Genomic DNA, 24,281 nt, shown 5'->3' with positions numbered 1-24,281 from the left:
GTCAGAGGAGACATGATAGAAGTGTATAAAATTATGCATGGCATTGAGAAAGTGGATAGAGAAAAGTTCTTCTCCCTCTCTCATAATACTGGAACTCGTGGACATTCAAAGAAGCTGAATGTTGGAAGATTCAGGACAGACAAAAGGAAGTACTTCTTTACTCAGCGCATAGTTAAACTATGGAATTTGCTCCCACAAGATGCAGTAATGGCCACCAGCTTCTAAAAGAAGATTAGACAAATTCATGGAGGACAGGGCTATCAATGGCTACTAGCCGTGATGGCTGTGCTCTGCCACCCTAGTCAGAGGCCGCATGCTTCTGAAAACCAGTTGCCGGAAGCCTCAGGAGGGGAGAGTGTTCTTGCACTCGGGTCCTGCTTGCGGGCTTCCCCCAGGCACCTGGTTGGCCACTGTGAGAACAGGATGCTGGACTAGATGGGCCACTGGCCTTATCCAGCAGGCTCTTCTTATGTTCTTATGTAACCGGTTGCATCCAAAGATGCATCTCCGCTCCTTAACTGGGATGCCCAGGTATCTCCCATCCAGATAGGCCGAGGGCATCAGTTGGAACCTGAGTTCCGTGAACGCCCTGCGCAGGTGGGCTTGCGTCAGGACTTCAAAATAAAAGGGTCTAGCGTGATTGAGTTTGACTAGGGGGAACCAGGTGGAGAAAGGGGCTACTGCAATTACTGCCCGATCCTGACTCGCGTCGTGATTGAAGACCCAGTTTCTGAGCGCGTGCAGGCTGAGGCTCAGATATTTCCCCATGGAGAGATTTTAGGTGTCTAGTTTTGCTTGGATCATGTGTGCCCATCCCCTAGTCTTATGTTGCTCCGTCCAACAAAGTACGGGTAAGGAGCATTCATCCAACCTAAGTAGTTTCCGCCAGAATCTGAAATGTGCTAGGTCTATTCTTGCTGTGAGGGAGGGGAATCCAAGCTCCGCTCTCGGATGGGCTGCCGGGACCCCCTGAGGCAAACCCAAGATCTGCCGTAAGAACTTGTTTTGGAGGACTTCCACTGCCTGCTTCACCGACTCCCCCCACAGTTCGGCCCCATAAAGGATTTGGGGTAGGATTTTTGCCACGTAGACTTTAAGCACGGGGTTAATTAGTTGCCCACCTTGGGTATAAAAGAAACGTCTAATGTGGCCGATTGACCTGGAGCAAGAGAGTTTAGTTGCCACCAGGTGGTGTTTCCATGAGAGTTTCTCGCTGAAATGCACACCCAGGTATTTGAATGAGTGCGCCTGCTCTAATTTGTGCCCATTCAGAGACCAGGTCGACTTGGGGCTCTTCTTGCCAAAGATCATAATCTTAGATTTGGAATGGTTAATGGTCAGGTGATGAGCATCCTTTTTAGACCGATTTTATTCAGAGAGAGTAAAACCAGATCGTCGGCATAAAGCAGGGACGAGATCTTACAATTCCCAGCCAATGGTGGGAAAAAGGAAGGGGAAGCCAACTCTGGAATAATGTCATTGAGAAAAAGCAACTAATTTGAAATGTGGTGTTGGAGGAGAGCTTTGTGCATACCATGGACTGTGAAAAAGACAAATAATTGGGTGTCAGAACAAATTAAACCAGAACTGTCACTAGAAGCTAAAATGATGAAACTAAGATTACCATACTTTGGACGCATCATGAGAAGACATGATTCACTAGAAAAGACAATAATGCTGGGAAAAACAGAAGGGAGTAGAAAAAGAAGAAGGCCAAACAAGAGATGGATTGATTCCATAAAGGAAGCCACAGACCCGAACGTACAAGATCTGAACAGGGTGGTTCAGGACAGATGCTCTTGGAGGTCACTGATTCATAGGGTTGCCATAAGTCATGATCGACTTGAAGGCACGTAACAACAACAGCAACCCCATCCAAAGCAGGCAACTGACCAATTATCTGAACTCGGGAACCACCAACCCACAGCGCCTCTGTCTTGCTAGGATTCAAACTCAGTTTATTGGCCCTCATCCAGCCCACCACAGAGTCCAAGCAGCAGTCCAGGGCTTGCACGGCCTCTCCTGATTCAGATGTTACAGAGAAATAGAGCCAGGTATCTTCAGCGTACTGCTGACACCTCACCCCAAATCTCCAGACGACCCCGAGAGGCCAAACCTCCAGGGAGGGGCCATAGCTCAGTGGGTAGAGCAGCTGCTTTGCATGCAGAAGGTCCCACGTTCAGTCCCCAAAGGCATCTCCAGGTAGGCCTGGGACTGGGAGACTCCTTGTCTGAAACAGAGAGCTGCTGCCAGTCAGTGCAGCCAGCACTGAGCTAGATGGGCCCCATGCTCTGACTCAGTACAGGGCAAGATCTCCGTGCCTTCCTCTGTTCTGCGCAATATCTCTTTCCTCCTTGACTCCTGCTTTGAGAGACCATCAGGCGGCTTGACTTCGTGAGGGTTAAAATATACAATATGAGATTCCTAGAGAGGAGGAGGAGGTGCGGGAGCCTTCAAAGAAAATGCAGCTCCTCTCCCTCTGGCGTCACTTTCTGCCTGGATCTTCCATTGGAGGAAAGGGGCTCCCTGGTGAAGCGCGTAGTTTGATCCGCCATTAAACACCAGCAGAAGGAGAAGAAAAAGCAGCGCGGCAGCGTCGTTGGGCATTCTGTGGTCTGGTAAGCCTCTAGTCCCTGTTGTGCATTTGGCCGAAGGGGAGTCCCAGGACAGCTGGGGAGGGCAGAGAGGAGGAATTGCAAGGCGGGGGAAGCCCCAGATTGCAGCCTCAGCCGGTGCAGGCAGAGAAAAGGATGAAGGAATAGCAAGGGAGACCCTCACCCTGTAAGGAGGTGGCCCGTGTTCAGCTGACCCTTGCAGGATCCCCCATCAGGATATCCACCACCAGGGAGCAAAGCTTCCTTTCCCCCCTCCTCTTAAAAAGTCTTCATAATAACTGATGGACAAAGGGAATACAACGGGGGGGGGAAAGATAGGCAACGCCTGGTTACAATGAATTAAATATTGGGGGACAGCGGTCCTATTGCAGGTGGGTGGTCTGTGTGAAGGTAGTTATTTTGGGTGGAAAGTGGAGCTTCCATATACAGAAGCAGTATATTTATTATGTCATTTACACAGAGCTTGGAAAAGTTACTTTTTTGGACTACAACTCCCATCAGCCCCAGCCAGCATGGCCACTGGATTGGGCTGATGGGAGTTGTAGTTCAAAAAAGTAACTTTTCCAAGCTCTGCATTTACATCCCGCTCGTCCTCCCAGCAGGAGCCCAGGGCGGCAAACACAAGCTTAAAACACTCTAAAAAATAATAAAAACAGACCTTAAAATACATTAAAACAAAACGTTAAGGCTTTCAAAACATCTTTAAAAAAGGGTTAAAAACATATTAAAAAAAATTAAAAAGCAATTCCAACACAGACGCAGACTGGAATAGGTCTCAACTTAAAAGGCCTGTTGAAAGGAAAGACTTCAAAAGGCGCTGAAACGATAACAGAGATGGAGCCTGCCTAATATTTAATCGGAGGGAATTCCACAGGGTACGTGCTGCCACACTAAAGGTCCATTTCCTATATGGTGCAGAACGGACCTCCTGATACGATGGTATCTGCAGGAGGCCCTCACCTGCAGAGCACAGTGATCGACTGCGGATATAAGGGGTAAGACGGTCTTTCAGGTATCCTGGTCCAGAGCTGTATAGGGCTTTGTACACCAAAACTAGAACCTTAAACTTGGCCCGGTAGCAGATGGGCAGCCAGTGCTATTATTTCAGCAGCGGGGTGACATGTTGGCGATACCCTGCTCCAGTAAGCAGTCTCGCCGCCACATTTTGCACCAGCTGCAGCTTCCGGACCAGCCTCAAGGGCAGCCCCACATAGAGCGCATTACAGTAATTCAGCCTGGAGGTTACCAGTGTGTGGACAACAGTGGTCAGGCTATCTCGGTCCAGAAACGGCTGCAACTGTCTCACCAGCCTAAGCTGGTAAAAGGCACTCCTAGCCACAGAGGTCACCTGGGCCTCTAGTGACAAAGATGGATCCAGGAGCACCCCCAGACTATGGACCTGCTCTTTCAGAGGGAGTATGACCCCATATGAGACTTAGTGTGCTAAATGATCTCAATTTGATTCCTAGACAGTAAGGGAATTCCAGGGGGGGTAGCTGTATCCCCTGGAGCAAAAGCACCTCTGTTCAAAGTTCCTAGTAGTTGCTAGGACACCACTTTGAGTTAAGGGGGGATTGAAAGTATGCCTGTGAATGCCCCCATTACTCACACGCTGACTGGTGTTATCAGTCCTCCTGGTTGACACATATGTGCCCATCCAGACAGGCATCCCCTGAGACACAGAAGGGACCTTTTAAGAGTGAATAGAAAGTGCTACTGAAAATTAGCAATCTTCTCATCAAATGAATCAAACTTGGAAGACCCCAGTTGAAAGTAAAGCACCAAGTTTTATTAAAAGGGTAAATAGGTGAAGAGAGCAATCCAAATGCCCACAGAGCAGGGCAGCCACCACTCGCATCCATATCCCATCACTCATGGTGGCTGGGGTGAAGGTAAATTTAGTCCTTCTTTAATTTATGATGACAATTCCAAAAATTTAGACTCGTTGCTGTCTTCCACCACATTACACCCAAAGATCTTTCCATTACCTTATCATAGTCAGGTCATAAACTCCAGGAACTGCAGCGTTCCAATTTAATTTAATAAGCAACAATATATCTCACGTTTAACTCTGAAGGGGGACAGTTCTAAAGATAAGCAAATCTATCAAGAGATGAAAGGAATAACGTATTTCATTCACAATTAAACCAACATTCTGTATTCCAGGAGAGGCTTATAAAAGTTCAGAGATAAGTTAGGGAGTATAGGATCTTCTATTGAATTAGACAATTGTTCCATCTGGCTCAGTATTGTCCGCACTGACTGGAAGCGTCACTCCAGGATTACAGGCAGGGAGTCTTTTCCAGCCCTACCTGGAGATTCAAAGTGGGACGTTCTGTGTACAAAGCAGCTGCTCCACCACTTGAGCCCCGTCCCCTAAAAACATGTTTAGCTTGTTTTTAATTAAGGATATGGGAGTAATGAGGATGACGCTAGTCCCTGGGGCCCTTTGGAGCTGCTGTCAGAGATCTGTCAGCCATCCAGACACCCATCTTCAAAGCAAGACATAGGCCCCATCACTGGGTTTTTATCAAAGCTTATATGGTAGAAACAATAATCCTCACATTCTACTATTCTTAGCCAGCACTTTTCCTGCTCTGCAAGCCTTCAGCTGGGCATAGTAATCCCTATTTGGCTTTGTTCATAGAATAAGTGGACCTGCTCCTTTTGAACACGGCCTGAAAAGGCAGAAAATATTTCCCAGAAGCAGAGAAGGGATGAGGACCCTGTGAAAGACCAAGAGATCAAATATGGAACAGCAAGACCCAGCTACCCCTGAAGCAGGACTTGGCCCTGTTGCCATCAAGACTGAGACCCATGTGGAGGAATTCTTCCGGGACAATGTGCAGAAGATCTTGGGGGAGAACCCTCTCAGCTCAGATGTGCAGTGCCAGCAGTTGCGGCGCTTCCGCTAACAGGAGGCTGAGGGCCCCCGAGAGGCTTGCAGCCGACTCCACCTTCTTTGCCGTGAGTGGCTGAAGCCCGAGCAACACACAAAGAACCAGATCCTGGACCTGGTGATCCTGGAGCAGTTCCTGGCTGTCCTGCCCCCAGAGATGGAGAGCTTGGTGAGGGAATGTGGAGCTAAGACCAGTTGCCAGGCAGAAAGTCTCCTGCTGAACATGGCAGAGGACGAGAAGCAGGCAGAGCAGAAGGTGAGAGGGCTTCATCCAGACCAGGGACTGCCAACGTGGTGCCTTCCAGATGTTGAAGTAAAGGTCCTATAATTGCTGGCCAATGTATTGGCTGGGGCTGATGTGAACTGGTGTCCCCTCCCAACTGAAGGGCACCACTTTGGCTACCCCGATATCAAGTATCTCTAAGGGATTTGCCTCTATCCTTCCTTTTCTATATCAAATACTTCTCTGGGTTTTGCCTCTGTCGGTCCTCTTCTCATCCTGCTCCCCGTTATATGACTTGAGTTCTTATTATGCTGTTTCAGGAAAAGTCTCTTTATGCAGAAATAGGAACTGATTTCTCTGAGGAAGGGAGGACTCCATTGGACATCAGGCAGAGGCTGCTGGGTAAGGATGAATGGGGTGTATCTCCATTTGGTCTTTCTCTGTTGATTTTGGCTCTTTTACTCTTGTCTCCAGCCTTTTCCACACCTCAGAAATGCTCCTACTTACATAATAATTTTGTACGTGGGAACCATCACTCTGCTTTCTGGCCTAAAGCTCAAATGAGGAGAGATGTTTTATCACAGAACTGAAACATAAACTGTGATAAAACACCTGAAACTCACTCAGCTGATAAGACCCTTGTGCAGTTAGACCTATATGGTTTATCCTTTAAGAATACCATATACTAATCGGGCCTATTTTCTTTCTCATAGGTGATGGAATTATGTCAGCAAGACCTAGTAAACCATTTCCCCTTTCTGGTGGAGGAGAAGCTGTTGCTATCGCCCCAGATCAGGTAGGGGAAAGACTCAGAAGTGGGTGCCTCTCTGTCCCTGGGTCTGAATGAATTTCCCGCCTCCTCTTTGCGTCTCCCAAAGCCATCCTCAACAAAAGCTGTGAATGCCATTTAAGAAGGTTTCTGTCCTTAGAACAATGACCAGTCACCTCACCTTAACTACATTTTGCACGTAGGTAGCAGATAATCTTTATGCTTTCTGTGATGACAAAATGTATTGTTTTTCTTTTAGGATCCAGTGTCTTTGGAGGATGTGGCTGTGCATTTCACGGAAGAGGAGTGGGCTTTGCTGAATCCTGACCAGAGAGCTCTGCATAGCAAAGTCATGGAGGACATTCGTTCGACTCTGTCCTGTCTTGGTAAGGCCCCCTGTTTGGTCATAATTTGTTATGTGCCTTCAAGTCGGTCACGACTTATTGCAACCCTATGAAACAGCAACTTCCAGTAGCATCTGTTATAAACAACCTTGTTCAGATCTTGTAAGTTCAGGTCTGTGGCTTCCTTTATGGAATCAATCCATCTCTTGTTTGGTCTTCCTCTTTTTCTATTCTCTTCTTTCCTCCCCAGTATTATTGTCTTTTCTATTGAATCATGTCTTCTCATTATGTGTCCAAAGTATGATAACCTCAGTTTCATCATGTTAGCTTCTAATGATAGTTCTGATTTAATTTGTTCTAACACCCAATTATTTGTCTTTTTCACAGTCCATGGTATCGGTTGTAATATCTGTTTTCACATTCCACATTGCTAGATTTAATGAACCCGAATGTTCTGATGTAGTACCACCCATTTCAACTGGGATTCTTAATCTTCTGCAGATAACCTTGAATGGACACCCATCAATTCTCTCTGAACAGATCTCTGGTTATGCCCTTCTAAAACAATGGTCCAATTAGCTGGAATTTTTCACTAAAAAGTTTCCCCAAGAGCTAACAGAGCATATCCAAGTTTATCTGAGTTTCTACTATAGCCCAAAAGGTGCAACATTTGGCATTCCCGGCTATGGGAAGACATGTTTTTCCTACATCCGGAGCAGAGTGGTGGCAGTGCATGATACTATTTGGGGGAGAGGAGGACTGTTTTAAGATTGGGGTAGCCATCATGGTGTGTTCCACAGATTACAAGACTCTCACTCCCATAAGTGGTGACTATTGTCCACGCTGACTGGGGCTGATGGGAATGGGATTCCAACAAGCTCTGGAGAGCACCATGTTGTTATGTGGAAAGGGACTCAGATGATAAGAAAAGCTTCCATATATCTGCACATTTACTATATTTCAATACTTGAATTCCACTTCTTCCAGGCAGTCTATGCTGGATTTGCAGTCTATGAGGAACAATTGTAGGAGAGTCGACCTGGCCAGTGCAGAGCCACCCCTCTTGCAATTTGCCTATATATGTGTGTGTGTTTTTGTGCATTGGCCTAGGACCACCCATTGGGATTAACCTCTGACTGGGAGCTGAACCCAGATCTCCATAGTCTAAATCCAACAGCCTATATCACTCCAATTATCTGTGAATGCTGAACCACAGAGATTGTTCAACTTGGGTTAAGATCAAGGTCCCACCCAAGTCCTTTTAGCCAACAGTGTGATGTGGCTGCAAAAATGGCAAATGCTATATTAGGCTGCATTAACAGAAGTATAGTTTCCAAATCGTGTAAACTACTAGTTCCCTTCTATTCAGCACTGGTTAGGCCTCATCTTGAATACTGCATCCAGTTCTGGTCTCCGCACTTTAAGAAGGATACAGACAAACTGGAACGGGTTCAGAGGAGGGCAACAAACATGATCAGGGGATGGGAAACAAAGCCCTATGAGGAGAGACTGAAAGAACTGGGCATGTTTAGCCTGGAGAAGACTGAGAGGAGATATGATAGCACTCTTCAAGTACATGAAAGGTTGTCACATAGAGGAGGGCTGGGATATCTTCTTGGAGAGTGCAGGACACGGAATAATGGGCTCAAGTTGCAGGAAGCCAGATTTTGACTGGACATCCGGAAAAACTTCCTAACTGTTAGAGCCACACGACAATGGAACCAATGACCTAGACAGGTAGTGGGCTCTCCGACACTGGAGGCGTTCAAGAGGCAGCTGGACAGCCATCTGTCGGGAATGCTTTGATTTGGATTCCTGTATTGAGCAGGGGGTTGGACTCGATGGCCTTGTAGGCCCCTTCCAACTCTTGTGTGATTCTTCCTTTATCACAACAGTTAATTGGGATTGTTCAATGATTAGAGGGTCCATTTCTTCCCTCACGCTCTTATCAGTTTCTTTCTTCCTTGCAGAAGGTGACGAGTGGAAAGCCAAGAAGAAGGGAGACCTTTGTGGGAAAGAGATACAGGAAAGAGGCAGATCTGAAAACAGGGAAGAGCAGAGGAGGAAACTTGAAGCAGAAGAGAAAAGCAGGAATAAATCTTGTGCTTCTTGGGGCAGTGGCTATGATAAAACGTCCATGCAAAAAAAAATAGATAACCGAAGCAAAAGAAGTAAATATTTTGGTTGTTGGAAAACTCTCAGTTCTAACAGAAAATGCAAAGTCCACTACAAATACCAGAAATGGAAGAAACCAAATAAATGCCTGGAAGGTGGAAAAGGTTTCAGTAGAAATCGTTCTCTCACTTGGCATCAAAGAATTCAAACTAGGGAGAAACCATATAAGTGCTTCGAATGTGGAAAGAGCTTCAGCTGGAAATACCAACTGACTTCCCATCAAAGAATTCACACCGGGGAGAAACTGTATAAATGCTTAGAATGTGAAAAGAGCTTCAGCAGAAAAGCCCATCTCACTGCCCATCAAAGTATTCACACTGGGGAGAAACCATATAAGTGCTTAGAATGTGCAAAGAGCTTCAGCAGGAAAGACAAACTCACTGCCCATCAAAGAATTCACACTGGGAAGAAACCTTATAAATGCCTGGAGTGTGGAAAGAGCTTCAATAAAAATTCATCTCTTACTTCCCATCAAAGAATTCACACTGGGGAGAAACCATATGGATGCCTGGAGTGTGGAAAGAGCTTCAATAAAAATTCCTCTCTCACTTCCCATCAAAGAATTCACACTGGGAAGAAACCTTATAAATGCCTGGAGTGTGGAAAGAGCTTCAATAAAAATTCCTCTCTCACTTCCCATCAAAGAATTCACACTGGGGAGAAACCTTATAAATGCCTGGAGTGTGGAAAGAGCTTCAGTAGGAATTCCTCTCTCAGTACCCATCAAAGAATTCACACTGGGTAGAAACCATAGAACTGTTTAGAATATGGAAAGAGCTTCAGCTGGAAAATCCAACTCACTTCCATCAAATTATTCACACTGGGGAGATGCCATATGAATGCCTGGAATGTGGAAAGGGCTTCAGTAGAAATTCCTGTCTCACTTTGCATCAAAGAATTCGCACTGGGCAGAAACCACAGAACCGCTTGGAATTTGGAAGGAGCTTCAGAAGGAGCACAACTCTCTATTGTCATGAAAGAATTCAGAAAGGGGAAACTCATATTATGAGTGTAGTACAGGGGGCTGCCAAACCCTTCATGTGGGTGTTTTGGAGGCCTTTAAAATGTAAAAGATTGTAGAGGCAATGAACCCTCAGGTGGGAAAAAAGTTACAGTGCTTTATTTGAAAGATTTAGTGGTTTCTGGCAGGCAGGCGATAGACAGATAAAGCTGCAAATGAATCTTACATCTCCTTTCTGTCGGGAGCCCTGGACAAGCAATGGCAGAGAGATCCACAGCTGGCCCCTACGCAACACCCCCAAATAGTTCCCATGAAGCTTTGGGGAAAGGTCTGCCATTTAAAGTGGAATAGATGCAGAATAACACTGCTGTGTGGATAGGCTGTATAATCTTTGAAGGGGTTGTGGTGTGATTATTATGAAGGGACCTTGCAGTGCTGAATTTGCCACTCCACTGCTGCCCCCAACTCTGCCATCTCAGTTGCCAGTGACCATCCCAGAGAGCATGAGAGTGTGGCGGGACTCAATCTTGGGCCTTTCTGAGCTCTTCCTACAAGTGACTGGCCTGCCTTGCAGCTTGCTTGCCTTGCACAACTCTCAAGGGAGTCAGGCAGCAGCAGCAGGAGGAGGCAATTCGTGAACCTGCCATGCAGCTTAGTCTTCACTCTGCACCTGCTCCTGGGGTTTACCAGACCCTTCAAGGGATTCCTCCTCTTGCTGCTGAATAAGCAGGGCAGTAGCAGCAGAAGGAATCTTGGAGCGCCCAGAGTCGTGGAGTGAGAATGAAGTGCCAGGCAAGCCAGGTCCGGGCAGGTGGTGCTCTGAAGGGCTTCTTTGACCCTGAGCCTGACCTTGTCGTCTCAGCTGCTAACCCAACCTTCCACTCCAGAGAGGGTGAGAGTGGTCCCACCAGAGCTGCTTACATATGTGTGGATGCACGCAGTCCAAAAATTGCTTGTTGGGTAATGTGTGGATGTACACATCACATGAGTTGAGTGAGCTCATGGCTTTTAGGAATTCCTCAGCATGCCTGTCTGCCTGCCCGCTGTGCTCTCTCTGTGCACATCCAGCATGAGGTCTCGAAGATCAAGGAAGTGCACATAGCTCTGCTCAAAATAGGATCTTAGTAGGCAAGCACATTAAGGTAGAGGTTAGGCTGAGAGTTGGTTCAGTCAAGCTGCACAAGTGTGTTTAGCTGCTCTATCATTTTAATGTTATTTTAATGTTTACATGTTTGATAATTACATGATGATGGATTTTGATCTGTGTATAACCGTTGTAAAACATTGTGTGAGGGCAGAAACTCTGAAAGGCAGGTTAAACATCTGTTAAATAAATGCATCTTCAATCAAGACTAGATTCAAAATAACTGTTCAGATCGGCAAGCAGCATTTCTTGTCAATAGATTGGCAATTTAGAACGTGGGGGCATAATCTATATACTTAGCAGCGGGCCCAGGAAATCCTCTCCCCCCTCCCCCAAATTCCTGCTGCCATTGTTCGTTGCAGACATTGCCACAGACCACCAGCATGAAGCTTGTGGGCCACTGGTTGTCCATGGACCACAGGTTGGAACCCCTGTTCTAGAAGATAAAAGAAAGACTTCTAACAAGAAGATATTTGGGTCTGTTGAGTATAGCACCATGTGTCCTGCTGCAAAATGTATGCTATATCTCCTTCAGGGGCTTGCCCTTGGTCTGGTGAAGAATCCTGAGCTGTCTCCTGAGCTGTCTCCCTGCTTGTCCCCCCTTCTGGGTCTGTGCTCTCCCATTCCTCTGCCTCCTCGGATGAGTCCTCTGAGCAGGGTATGACATAGCATGAGGTCTCGAAGATCAAGGAAGTGCACACAGCACTATAACCCATTGACTATAATGGGCCACGTAGTGCAAAAATGACGCCAAAATGCCATAAAATCACAAAATTGGCTTTAAAATGGGGAATTTCCCCGAATTGAAAGCCGCTGCATCAGCGGAACGCCGCAAAACGGAACGTTGGTAAGCGGGGCCCTACTGTACTCCAGAAAAGCTAAATTGTTTAGCCACAGAACAGATCCATATGACTTGTTATAAAGGGCAAGATCTGCATCTACCATTAAGTTTGGATTTTCAGTTTAAACTCTGTAAATCCAAACAGACGCAGTGACACATTTGAGATGTATAACATCTGCTTGTAATTCGTAATTTTATCATGATGAATCATCTGTGACAATATTCTCAGATTCATTATATATTTTAAATTGGCGAGTGCAATAATTGGCTATTATTTGTATGTTTGTAGCATAATGATGCCAGATGGTTAACAGGGTATTGTAGAACTAAGAAATTACCATCTAAAAGCATCTCCATATGCTTATGTCTTACTGACTCAATCCTCCTGAGGACAGCTGAGAAAATAGATATTTATTCATTATTTATTTATAAATACTGGGAGGAAGGGCAGGATATAAATCAGGATATAAATCAAATAAATTTAAGAAATGGTGGAACACTCCATTTCAGCTTCTTGCTTGTTCCAGATCAATATGGAACCTTTTCTTATACTGTGGGTCTTATTATGGCTTATATTTTGACAGCTAGGTGTTCAACATTGCCTGGCTTAGTGGACTAAGTAAACAGATGGAATTAGAGTTCCCTCCCTTTTATTAAATCCTGTTCACAGGACTGTCATTGGATCAAATTGAGATTTAAGGGCAGGGTCATCCCTCAGGACGAGACAGATGGTTTTTCAGGCTTTCAGGGCATCTTTTTGGACTTCATAGCAAAGCCATACGCTGGACCTGACTCTCTTGCCTTCCCTCAGAGGGCTGGTCCCCCCCCCCGTTCTGTTTGAACTTAATTTTCTCTAACTGTCCCGTTCAAAGTGGGATCCACAAGGCTGAGACACAGGTGTAATTAACTCTTGTTTTATTAAAGTAATTGATACATCAAAAGCAGTGCGCTTCATAAGAATCTCTACGTTGGCTCACTAGAATTCCCTAACTACACTCTAGACATGCTCTGCAACGTGTGAAGGAAGTTGACTCAGCAGCTTAAACCAGAAAGCTGCAGTCTTAAGTAGGGAAAGTCTTTGATCGTAATCTCTGACTCCGGCACAAGTCTGACCTCTGTCCTGTCCGTTTCTCACGGCGTCGCGAGCGGGATGACAGGGGACATGCCTCCAATGGCTCATCCAAAAGAACCAGCTCCTTAGCAACAGGCTCTAGGTCGGGGGGTGGAGACACACTTAGAGGCTCCCTTGAGCCGCTCATTGAAAAGAGATTTAATGCATGCTCAGAGGCAACCTCCGACGGCTCGTCTGATCTGTCTAGGGGTGGCGCGCTCTCTTTTTCGGATATCGCACCATCTGTGGGAATTGACCCTAACTCAGCCTCACACTCCCTCCCAAGGTATTGTTGAGACTCCACCGCTCCTGCGTCTTCAGCGCCTCCTGGCAGCTGGGGAGTCTGAAGCTCTTCCCTCTCCCAAGCCCTCGTGGATGAGCAGAACACTAACTGACAAAAGTAGCTGAACTGACTTGGCCTTCAGATAGTCACCGATACCCTCCCGTCTTCCCTTCTCAGGGAAACAGCTCCAGTTTAGAGCTTTCTCTGCCAGTTCCCTCAAACTATTCAGGGTGGGGAGTCTTGAGGAGAGGCCAAAGCCCCAGGGAGGGGCTGCAGGTGGCTCAGCAGAGCAGCTGTTTTGTACACAGAAGGCCCCACTTTCAATCCCCAGTATCTCCAGGTAGGGCTTCAAAAGACTCCCTGCCTGTAAGCCTGAAGAGACTCTGCCAGTCAGTGCGGACAATATTGAGCTAAATGGATCGGTGTTCTGACTCAGTGTAAGGCGGCTTCCTATATTCCCCAACTTTTCTCTGTGAATTATTTCAAGTCTCCTGGAATACAGAATTTTGGTTTAATTGTGAATGAAATATGTTAGTACTGTGATCCACTCATAGATTTGATCCACTGATAGTTTATTTCCTTTTATTAATTCCCAATCACAGGACTGCCATTGCATCCAATTGGGATTTAAGGGCAGGGTCATCGCTCAATACAAGGTAGAAAGTTTTTCAGGCTTTCAGGGCATCTTTTCGGACTTCATAGCAAAGTCATATGCTGGGCCTGACTCTCTTGCCTTCCCACAGAGGGCTGGTTCTTTTCCTGTTCTGACTGAACTTAATTTTCTCCAAGTGACAAAAGTAGCTGAACTGACTTGGCCTTCGGATTCTATTCCTCTCCTGGACAGTCACCAATACCATCCCGTCTTCCCTTATCACGAGTCTCGAGGAGAGGGAGTACGACCCCATCCAAAGCAGGCAACTGACCCAATTATCCGAACTCAGGAACCACCAACCCACAGCGCCTTGCTAGGATTCAGACTCAGTTTATTGGCCCTCATCCACCCCCTTCACGAAGCCCCCTCACACAAGCCAAATGTGAAAACTTTGCAAAGAGGCTTTGGGATGTCTCCTGATTGCAATCTTGAGTCCAATATGGAACCTTTCTTACATGTTGGGTCTTGCTAGTGCTTATATGTTGACGGCTGGGCGTTTGACATTGCGCAGCTCAGTGTACAAAGGAAGCAGATGGGTTTCGAGTTCCCTCCCTCCCTCTTAATTCCCGTTCACAGGACCTCCATTGCATCCAATTGAGATTTAAGGGCAGGATCATCCCTCAATACAAGGCATACTGTATGGTGCCTCAGGCTTGCAGAGCGTCATTTTAGATTTCATAGCAAAGCCATATGCTGGGCATGAGTCTCTTGCTCTCCCTTGGAGGCCTTTTCTTTTTTTCGTTTTTAACTGAGTTTAACTTTCTCTAACTGCCAAAAGTAGCTGAACTGACTTGGCCTTCAGATTCCATTCATCTTCCAGACACCATCCCGTCTTCCCTGACAACTTTAGAGCCTTGTCTTCCTTGCCTCTCGCCCTGAGAGACCATCTGGATGTTTGACTTTGGGAGGGTTAAAGGAAACGAATCGTGATTCCTAGAGAGGAAAGAGAGGCAGAAGAGGGGCGTGAGCCTTCAAACAAAATGTGGCCCATCTCCCTCTGATGTCACTTCCTGCCTGGCTCTTCCCTTGGAGAAAAGTGGCTCCCTGGTCAAGCTCTGCAGTTTGATTCGCCGTTAAACAGCAGCAGCAGCAGCGTTGGTGGCCCCTTCTGGGGTCTGGTAAGCCTCTGATCCCCCGTTGGGCGTTTGGGCGAAGGAGAGTCCCAAGGCCGCTGTGGAGAGGGCAGAGGAGGAACTGCAAGGGGCGAGCGAGGAGGGGGATTAGGAGTCCCCTTTGGGGGGGAGAAGATGTCCTGGATTGCAGCCCCAGCCGGGGAAAGGAGAGAAAAGTGTGGAGCAATCGCATGGGAGACCCTCAGCCGGTAAGGAGGTGGCTTCTGTTCAACTGCTCCTTGCACGGTCCCCCATCACACTACCCACCAAGTCTGTGTAATAATAACCGGTGGACAAAGCAAATAAAATGGAAGAAAAAAGACAGAGAAGGAATTGGTACAATGATTTAAATATTGAAGGCAGGGATCAAATGGCATTTGGGTGGTGTGTGTGACGGGAGTAGTTTTGGGTGGGAGTGGAGCTTCCATATGCAGAAGCCGTATACCAGATTCCTAGACAGGAAGGGATTTCCGGGGGGGGGCTGTATTCCCCACAAGAAAAGCACCTCTGCCCAAAGTCCCTTTCATTCTCACTTGGGGGAAAGTACCTGCTGTTTCCGCCAAGCACTGCGTGGCCTGCTCCTTCTGAAATCTTGTGAGCTCCCTCTGCCTTTGCACATTTGGTTGAAGGGTTCTCCTAGGGCCACAGGAGGCCTGTTCAGCTGATCCATCCAAATCAGGGAGGAGAGCTTCTTCCCCCTCCCCAACTCTCTGCAAGGCTAGGTCACCACTTTGAATGAAGGGGGGATTGAAAGCATGCATCTGAATGCCCCCTTTACTCACACACTGGCTGGTGTTATCAGTCCTCCTGGTTGACAAGCATGTGCCCATCCAGACAGGTAACCCCTGGGATACAGAAGGGACCTTTTAAGGGTGTATAGAAAGCGCTACTGAAAATGGGCAATCTTTAATCAAACGAATCAAACTCGGAAGACCACGACTGAAAGTAAACCACCAAGTTTTATTAAAAGGGTAAATAGATGAAGAGAGCAATCCAAATGCCCACAAGGCAGCTCAGCCACCACCTGTGTCAGTAGCCATGTCAGTTGTCGCAGTTGGGATGAAGGCAAAGCTAGTCTTTCATTAATTTGTGTTGACAATCCCAAAATTCTGAATTCTTTGTTTTCTTCCTCCACAAAATGCCATAAGGTCCTTCCACTTCCTTACCACGAGGTCATCAACTCCAAGAACTGTGGCATTTTAGTTTAATTAAAGAACAACACCAACATTGGTAACTCTAAATTCTGAAAGGAGGCAGTTCAAATCAAAGGATAACCAAAATTATAAATGGATCCAAATATAAAGATATTGCATTCTGAATTGAAAAGAAAGGTCTATACTTATTTATTAAATTTTTGTCCTGCTCTTCCTCCCAGAAGGAGTACCAGCACCTTTTCTTACCCAGCACCTTTCCTGCTCTGCAAGCCTTCGGCCTGGGCATAGTGATCCCTGTTTGGCTTCGCTCATAGAATAAGTGAACCTGCTCCTTCTGAACGTGGCCTCAGAATGCTGAAAACAATTCCCAGAAGCAGAGAAGGGATGAGGACCCTGTGAAAGACCAAGAGATCAAATATGGAACAGCAGGACCCAGCTACCCCTGAAGCAGGATTTGGCCCTGATACCATCAAGACTGAGACCCATCCGGAGGAATTCTGTGGGGGAAATGTGCAGAAGACCTTGAGGGAGAACCTCCTGAGCTCAGACGTTCAGCGCCAGCAGTTCCGGTGTTTCCGCTACCAGGAGGCTGAGGGGCCCCGAGAGGCTTGCAGCCGGCTCCACCTTCTTTGCTGTGGGTGGCTAAAGCCGGAGCGACACACAAAGAACCAGATCCTGGACCTGGTGATCCTGGAGCAGTTCCTAGCTGTCCTGCCCATAGAGGTGGAGAGATGGGTGAGGGAATGTGGGGCCGAGAGGAGTTCCCAGGCGGTGGCCCTGGCAGAAGGTTTCCTCCTGAGCTGGGCAGAAGATGAGAAGCAGGCAGAGCGGCAGGTGAGAGGGCTTCATGTAGAAGAGGGACAGCCACTGTGGTGCCTTCCAGATGTTGAAGTAAAAGTCCTGTAATCGCTGGACATTCCTGGTATTTCCTGGGGCTGATGTGAATTGGAGTCCACTTCCATCTGAAGGGCACCACGTTGGCTACCCCTAATACCAAGTATCTTCTTCCTTTTCTATATCAAATACTCCTCTGGGTTTTGCCTCTGTCAGTCCTCTTCTAATTCTGCTCCTCGTTTTATGACTTGAGTTCTTATGCTGTTTCAGGAAAAGGGTCTCTGTGCAGAAATAGGAATGGATTTCCCTGAGGCAGAGAGGACTCCATTGGACACCAGGAAGAGGCTTCTGGGTAAGGATGAATGGGGCGTATTTCCATTTGGTTTCTCTCTGTTGATTTTGACTCCTTTACTCTTGTCTCCAGCCTTTTCCACAGCTCAAAACTGCTCCTACGTACATCATGATTTTGTACGTGGAAATCATCACTTGACTCCTTTATTCTTGTCTCCGAGAGCCAGTGTGGTGTAGTGGTTAAGGTTTTGGACTATGACCTGGGAGACCAGGGTTGAAATCCCCACACCGCCATGAAGCTGTCTGGGTGACCTTGGCCCAGTCGCTGCCTCTCAGCCCCAGAGGCAGGCAATCGTAAACCTCCTCTGAACACCGCTTACCGTAAAAACCCTATTCATAGGGTTGCCATAAGTCGGAAACGAGTTGAAGGCAGTCCATCTCCATTTTCCACTCTTGTGTTCAGCCTTTTCCACACCTCAGAAATGCTCCTACTTATGTCATGATTTTGTACGTGGAAACCATCACTTTGCTTTCTGGCCTAGAGCTCAAATGAGGAGAGATGTTTTATTGCACAACTGAAACATAAACTGTGAATAAACACCTGAAACTCACTCAGCTAATAAGAACCCTTGTGCAGTTATACCTATACGGTTTAATCTCTGAGAATAGCGTACTACGTACTATAGGCTTTTGGGCCTATTTTCTTTCTCACAGGTGATGGAATTATGTCAGCGAGACCTAATAAGTCATCTCCCCTTTCTGGTGGAGGAAAAGCTGTTGCTGTCGCCCCAGATCAGGTAGGGGAAAGACTCAGAAGTGGGAAAGGCTGGGGGCAGCCTGGGTGCCTCTCTGTCCATGGGTCTGAATGAATTTCCCGCCTCCTCTTTGCGTCTCCCAAAGCCATCCTCAACAAAAGCTGTGAATGCCATTTAAGAAGGTTTCTTTCCTTAGAACAAGAACCAGCCACCTCACCTTAACTTCGTTTTGCACGTAGGTAGCAGATAATCTTTATGCTTTCTATGATGACAAAATGTATTGTTTTTATTTTAGGATCCAGTGTCTTTGGAGGATGTGGCTGTGCATTTCACGGGTGAGGAGTGGGCTTTGCTGTATCCTGACCAGAGAGCTCTGCATAGCGAAGTCATGGAGGTGATTTGTGGGACTCTGTCCTATCTTGGTAAGGCTCCCTGTTTGGTCATAATTTGTTGTGTGCCTTTAAGTTAATCACGACTTATGGTGACCCTATGAATCAATGACCTCCAATAATATCTGTTATAAACCAGCCTGTTCAGATCTTGTAAATTCAGGACTGTGGCTTCCTTTATGGAATCAATCCATCTCTTGTTTAATCTTCCTCTTTCTCTACTCCCTTCTTTTCCCCCCAGCATTATTGTCTTTTCTAGTGAATCATGTGTTCTCATTATGTGTCGAAAGTATGATAACCTCAGTTTCATCATTGTGGCTTCTAATGATGAAAAAATGTGTTCTAACACCCAATTATTTGTCTTTTTCACGGTCCATGGTATCAGTCGTATTGGAATGGTCCAATTTGCTGGAAGTTTTCCCTAAAATGTTTCCTCACGTGCTAACACAGCATACCTGAGCTCCATTTGAGTTTCTAATATAGCCCACTAGGTGCAACATTTGGCATTCTGGGCTTTGGGAAGACTTCCAAAGCTTCTCTCTTAGTTTCTCCTTTTTCCTAGACCCGGAGCAGAGTGATGGAAGTGCATCATACTATTTGGGGGAGAGGAGGACTGTTTTAAGACTGGGGTAGCCTTCATGGACTCTCACTCCCATCAGCGGTGACCATGGTCCACGCTGACTGGGGCTGATGGGAATGGGATTCCAACAAGCTCTGGAGAGCACCACGTCGTTATAGGGAAAGGGACTCAGACGGTAAGAAAAGCCTTCCCTGTATCTGCCCATTTCCTATATTTCAACACTTCAAGTCCACTTCTTCCAGAGTAGTAGAAGATTTGCAGCATATGAGGAACCCTTGTAGGAAAGTGGACTTGTCCAGTGCAGAGCCACCATCCCACAATTTCCCTGTATACGTTTGTGTGTGTTTGTGATTGTGTTTGTGACCACCCAATGGGATTAATCTCTGACTGGGAGCTGAAACCAGATCTCCATAGTCTAAATCCAACAGCCTATATCACTCCAATTGTCCGTGAATGCCAAACCAGAGAGATTTTTCAACCCGGGGTAAGATCGATCTCCCACTCAGTCCTTTCGGTTCTTCCTTTCTCACAACAGTTAATTGGGATTGTTCAATGATTTGAGGGTCCATTTCATCCTTCATGCTCTTATCAATTTCTCTCTTCCTTGCAGAAGATGATGAGTGGAAAGCCAAGAGGAAGGGAGAACTCTGTAGGAAAGAGACACTGGAAAGAGGCATATCTGAAAACAGGGATGAGCAGTGGACGAAACATGAAGCAGAGGAGAAAAGCAGAAATAAATCTTCTTCTTCTTGGGGCAGTGGCTACCATCAAACTACCATCCAAGAAAAAACAGACCAAAGAAGCAAAAGTAGTAAATATTTTGGTTCTTGGAAAAGTCTCAGTTCTAACAGAAAATGCAAAGCCCACAATGAAAATCAGAAAGTGAAGAATCCAAATAAATGCCTGGAAGGTGGCAAGGGCTTCAGTAGAAATTACTCTCTCACTTTGCATCAAAGTATTCACACTGGGGAGAAACCATATAAGTGCTTGAAATGTGGAAAGAGCTTCAGGTGGAAAAATCAACTCACTTCCCATCAAAGAATTCACACCGGAGAAAAACCATATAACTGCTTAGAATGTGGAAAGTGCTTCAGCACGAAAACCCAACTCACTTCCCATCAAAGAATTCACACTGGGGAGAAACCATATAAGTGCTTAGAATGTGGAAAGAGCTTCAGTTGGAAACACAGACTCACTGCCCATGAAAGAATTCACACTGGAGAGAAACCATATAAGTGCTTAGAATGTGGAAAGAGCTTCAGCAGGAAAACCCAACTCATTTCCCATCAAATAATTCACACCGGGGAGAAACCATATAAATGCTTAGAATGTGGAAAGAACTTCAGTTGGAAACACAAACTCACTTCCCCTGAAAGAATTCACACTGGGGAGAAACCATATAAGTGCTTAGAATGTGGAAAGAGCTTCAGTTGGAAACACAAACTCACTGCCCATGAAAGAATTCACACTGGAGAGAAACCATGTAAGTGCTTAGAATGTGGAAAGACCTTCAGCATGAAAGGCCAACTCACTTCCCATCAAAGAATTCACACCGGGGAGAAACCATATAAATGCTTAGAATGTGGAAAGAGCTTCAGCAGGAAAACCCAGCCCATTTCCCATCAAAGAATTCACACCGGGGAGAAACCATATAAATGCTTAGATTGTGGAAAGTGCTTCCATCAGAAGATACATCTGACTTCCCATCAAAGAATTCACACTGGGGAGAAACCATATAAGTGCTTAGAATGTGGAAAGAACTTCAGTTGGAAACACAAACTCACTGCCCATGAAAGAATTCACACTGGGGAGAAACCATATAAGTGCTTAGAATGTGGAAAGAGCTTCAGTTGGAAACACAAACTCACTGCCCATGAAAGAATTCACACTGGAGAGAAACCATGTAAGTGCTTAGAATGTGGAAAGACCTTCAGCATGAAAGGCCAACTCACTTCCCATCAAAGAATTCACACCGGGGAGAAACCATATAAATGCTTAGATTGTGGAAAGAACTTCCATCAGAAGATACATCTGACTTCCCATCAAAAAATTCACACTGGGGAGAAACCATATAAGTGCTTAGAATGTGGAAAGACCTTCAGCTGGAAAAAACAACTCACTTCCCATGAAACAATTCACACTGGGGAGAAGCCATATAAATGTCTGGAATGTGGCAAGGGCTTTTGTAGAAATTTCTCTCTCACTTTGCATCAAAGAATTCACACCGGGGAGAAACCATATAAATGCTTAGATTGTGGAAAGAACTTCCATCAGAAGATACATCTGACTTCCTATCAAAGAATTCACACCGGGGAGAAACCATATAAATGCTTAGATTGTGGAAAGAACTTCCATCAGAAGATACATCTGACTTCCCATCAAAAAATTCACACTGGGGAGAAACCATATAAGTGCTTAGAATGTGGAAAGACCTTCAGCTGGAAAAAACAACTCACTTCCCATGAAACAATTCACACTGGGGAGAAGCCATATAAATGTCTGGAATGTGGCAAGGGCTTTTGTAGAAATTTCTCTCTCACTTTGCATCAAAGAATTCACACCGGGGAGAAACCATATAAATGCTTAGATTGTGGAAAGAACTTCCATCAGAAGATACATCTGACTTCCCATCAAAGAATTCACACCAGGGAGAAACCATATAAATGCTTAGATTGTGGAAAGAACTTCCATCAGAAGATACATCTGACTTCTCATCAAAAAATTCACACTGGGGAGAAACCATATAAGTGCTTAGAATGTGGAAAGACCTTCAGCTGAAAAAACAACTCACTTCCCATGAAACAATTCACACTGGGGAGAAGCCATATAAATGTCTGGAATGTGGCAAGGGCTTTTGTAGAAATTTTTCTCTCACTTTGCATCAAAGAATTCACACCGGGGAGAAACCATATAAATGCTTAGATTGTGGAAAGAACTTCCATCAGAAGATACATCTGACTTCCCATCAAAAAATTCACACTGGGGAGAAACCATATAAGTGCTTAGAATGTGGAAAGACCTTCAGCTGGAAAAAACAACTCACTTCCCATGAAACAATTCACACTGGGGAGAAGCCATATAAATGTCTGGAATGTGGCAAGGGCTTTTGTAGAAATTTCTCTCTCACTTTGCATCAAAGAATTCACACCGGGGAGAAACCATATAAATGCTTAGATTGTGGAAAGAACTTCCATCAGAAGATACATCTGACTTCTCATCAAAAAATTCACACTGGGGAGAAACCATATAAGTGCTTAGAATGTGGAAAGACCTTCAGCTGGAAAAAACAACTCACTTCCCATGAAACAATTCACACTGGGGAGAAGCCATATAAATGTCTGGAATGTGGCAAGGGCTTTTGTAGAAATTTCTCTCTCACTTCCCATCAAAGAATTCACACTGGGGAGAAACGATAGAACTGCTTGGAATGTGGAAAGCGCTTCAGGAGTAGGACAAGTCTCTATTGAACTGAGAAAGGAGGAGAATCATGGGTGGAGAATGGGGGTTGCCCATCTGTTGCCTGTGAGTGTTTTGGAGGCCTGTGGAGACCTTCAGTAGCGTCCCCAACACCCCTGCACTCTGGGATGTTTGAGAAGAGATCCTGGCCTGCCTCCTCTTTTTACATGATGTTGCCCTCACCCAAAACCCCTTTCTTTGTAGAGTGAATTTGGATTTTCCCAATCCTGAGAAAATCCTAAAATAAACAAACTGAATCCACTGCTGCCTGGCTTGCTGCTGCTGCTCTTTAGCTGAGGTGGAATCAGAAAGAGCTGTGAACCATTAATATTAAGGAGCCTAAGTTTGTCATGTCCAATACTTTTAATGGATCTACTCTGAGCTGAAAGTTGGGTGTAACCCATATATTATTTTTTACCACCCTGTTGTGTAAGTTTGATATATTGCAAAAACTTGTATTTTGTTTTTAAAAAAATCATGCCCATAATGGACCTCAATTTTGTAGAACTTATGGTGGTCAGGGAAGAAGTACTAATCAAGCGGAGAGAAGAACACTTAGTGTGAATATATCCCATCAAGCACAACCCACTAATGTGGGAGGGAAACATATTTTGGACACCTAAGCACCTTTGCCTCCAACAGATAGGGGAAAGGGTCTGTTTTTAGTGGGCCCATGACCAGCACGTGGCCCAGACAGTTCGCTTACATTTTTTTAAAAAAGGTTTTTTTTACAAAATTTAAAAATTTTGTATGTGGTCTAGGAAAAAAGGTATAGACCTGGGAAATGAGCTAGCCTGCTGCTGAAAGCTCCATCTCTCCAGGTTTGTTGTTAAGGAGTAAAGTCACTCCAGAGAGAGAGAGGGGAGACCAGGCTGGGTCTTGGGAGGGGCCCACACTGCTGAACAGCTGCTGCCACTGCCCCACTCACTCACAGCAAGCAAGCTGATCCTGTAAGGATGAGCAGAGGAAAAAGGCCTCTCAACCCACCCACAACAGTGGTGCAGTTGTCATGGGCTGTGCAGGGTCCTCGTCCCTTTCTTTTTGGGGATGTGCATCCCTCCCGGGTCCCTCTGTTTCCGCAGCCGACTGCATGACTTTCAAAAGGCCTCTTTCCCCCTCACTGTTGCCACCTGCACAGAACTGCTTGCGAGTGCCTGTAGCACCAACCGCGGCTGCTCCCCGAGAGAGCAAAGCCTTCCGCCTCCCAGTGCAGCAGCAGCACCTCTGCACACCGGCGTTATTTCCCCCGCCTCAGCCAGCTTTCCTGTACTGAGCAGGAGGGACGCTGGTAGAGGTTGAATTGCATGCAGGGCGGAGGAGGAGGAGGATATATATACACACACACCTGAAGTGATTTCTCCTCCTCTGCTCCTCACTCTTCCTTCGTAAACTCCAACCAGCTTTCCATCCAGCACGACAGTAATACATTAATAAGAAATGCTGTACAATCTGAAGACCAGCCGCGAGGGCTTCGCTGGTGGAGCTCCCTGTCATTTAGTTTTGCTTCTGCAGGGAGGGGGCAGGAAAGGCAGGTACTGCTCAGGTTTCCTTTTATTCCAGCCGAGTCTATGCAAACATTTCCCCCAGTGTGGTCAGCAGGACTTGCTTTCTGTTGTGTGCACCCACTTCCGGTCCTGAAGGATCACACATGAACAGAAAGGGGGTCTAAGACTGAATCCAGTCTCCCTTGTAC

At 46.0% G+C, this 24,281-nt stretch overlaps 1 protein-coding gene and 1 pseudogene across 1 annotated transcript; both read left to right on the top strand.

Annotated features, from left to right (window-relative positions):
- On the top strand, nt 1-11,295 carry LOC133381449 (zinc finger protein 501-like). The gene is made up of 6 exons (XM_061620577.1): nt 1-2,618; nt 5,263-5,770; nt 6,058-6,139; nt 6,451-6,533; nt 6,766-6,892; nt 8,821-11,295. The coding sequence occupies exons 2-6, from the start codon at nt 5,672-5,674 to the stop codon at nt 9,768-9,770; spliced, it is 1,341 nt and encodes a 446-aa protein (XP_061476561.1). The 5' UTR covers nt 1-2,618; nt 5,263-5,671; the 3' UTR covers nt 9,771-11,295.
- A 3,448-nt stretch (nt 11,296-14,743) lies between these two features.
- Nucleotides 14,744-24,281, top strand: part of LOC133381473 (zinc finger protein 208-like) — a 34,987-nt pseudogene continuing 25,449 nt past the window's right edge.

This window comes from Rhineura floridana, chromosome 3 (assembly GCF_030035675.1).
Source record: "Rhineura floridana isolate rRhiFlo1 chromosome 3, rRhiFlo1.hap2, whole genome shotgun sequence".
Taxonomy (NCBI): Eukaryota; Metazoa; Chordata; class Lepidosauria; order Squamata; family Rhineuridae; genus Rhineura; species Rhineura floridana.
Note: the sequence above shows the minus strand (reverse complement) of the source record. Positions and strands in the feature narration are given on the sequence as shown.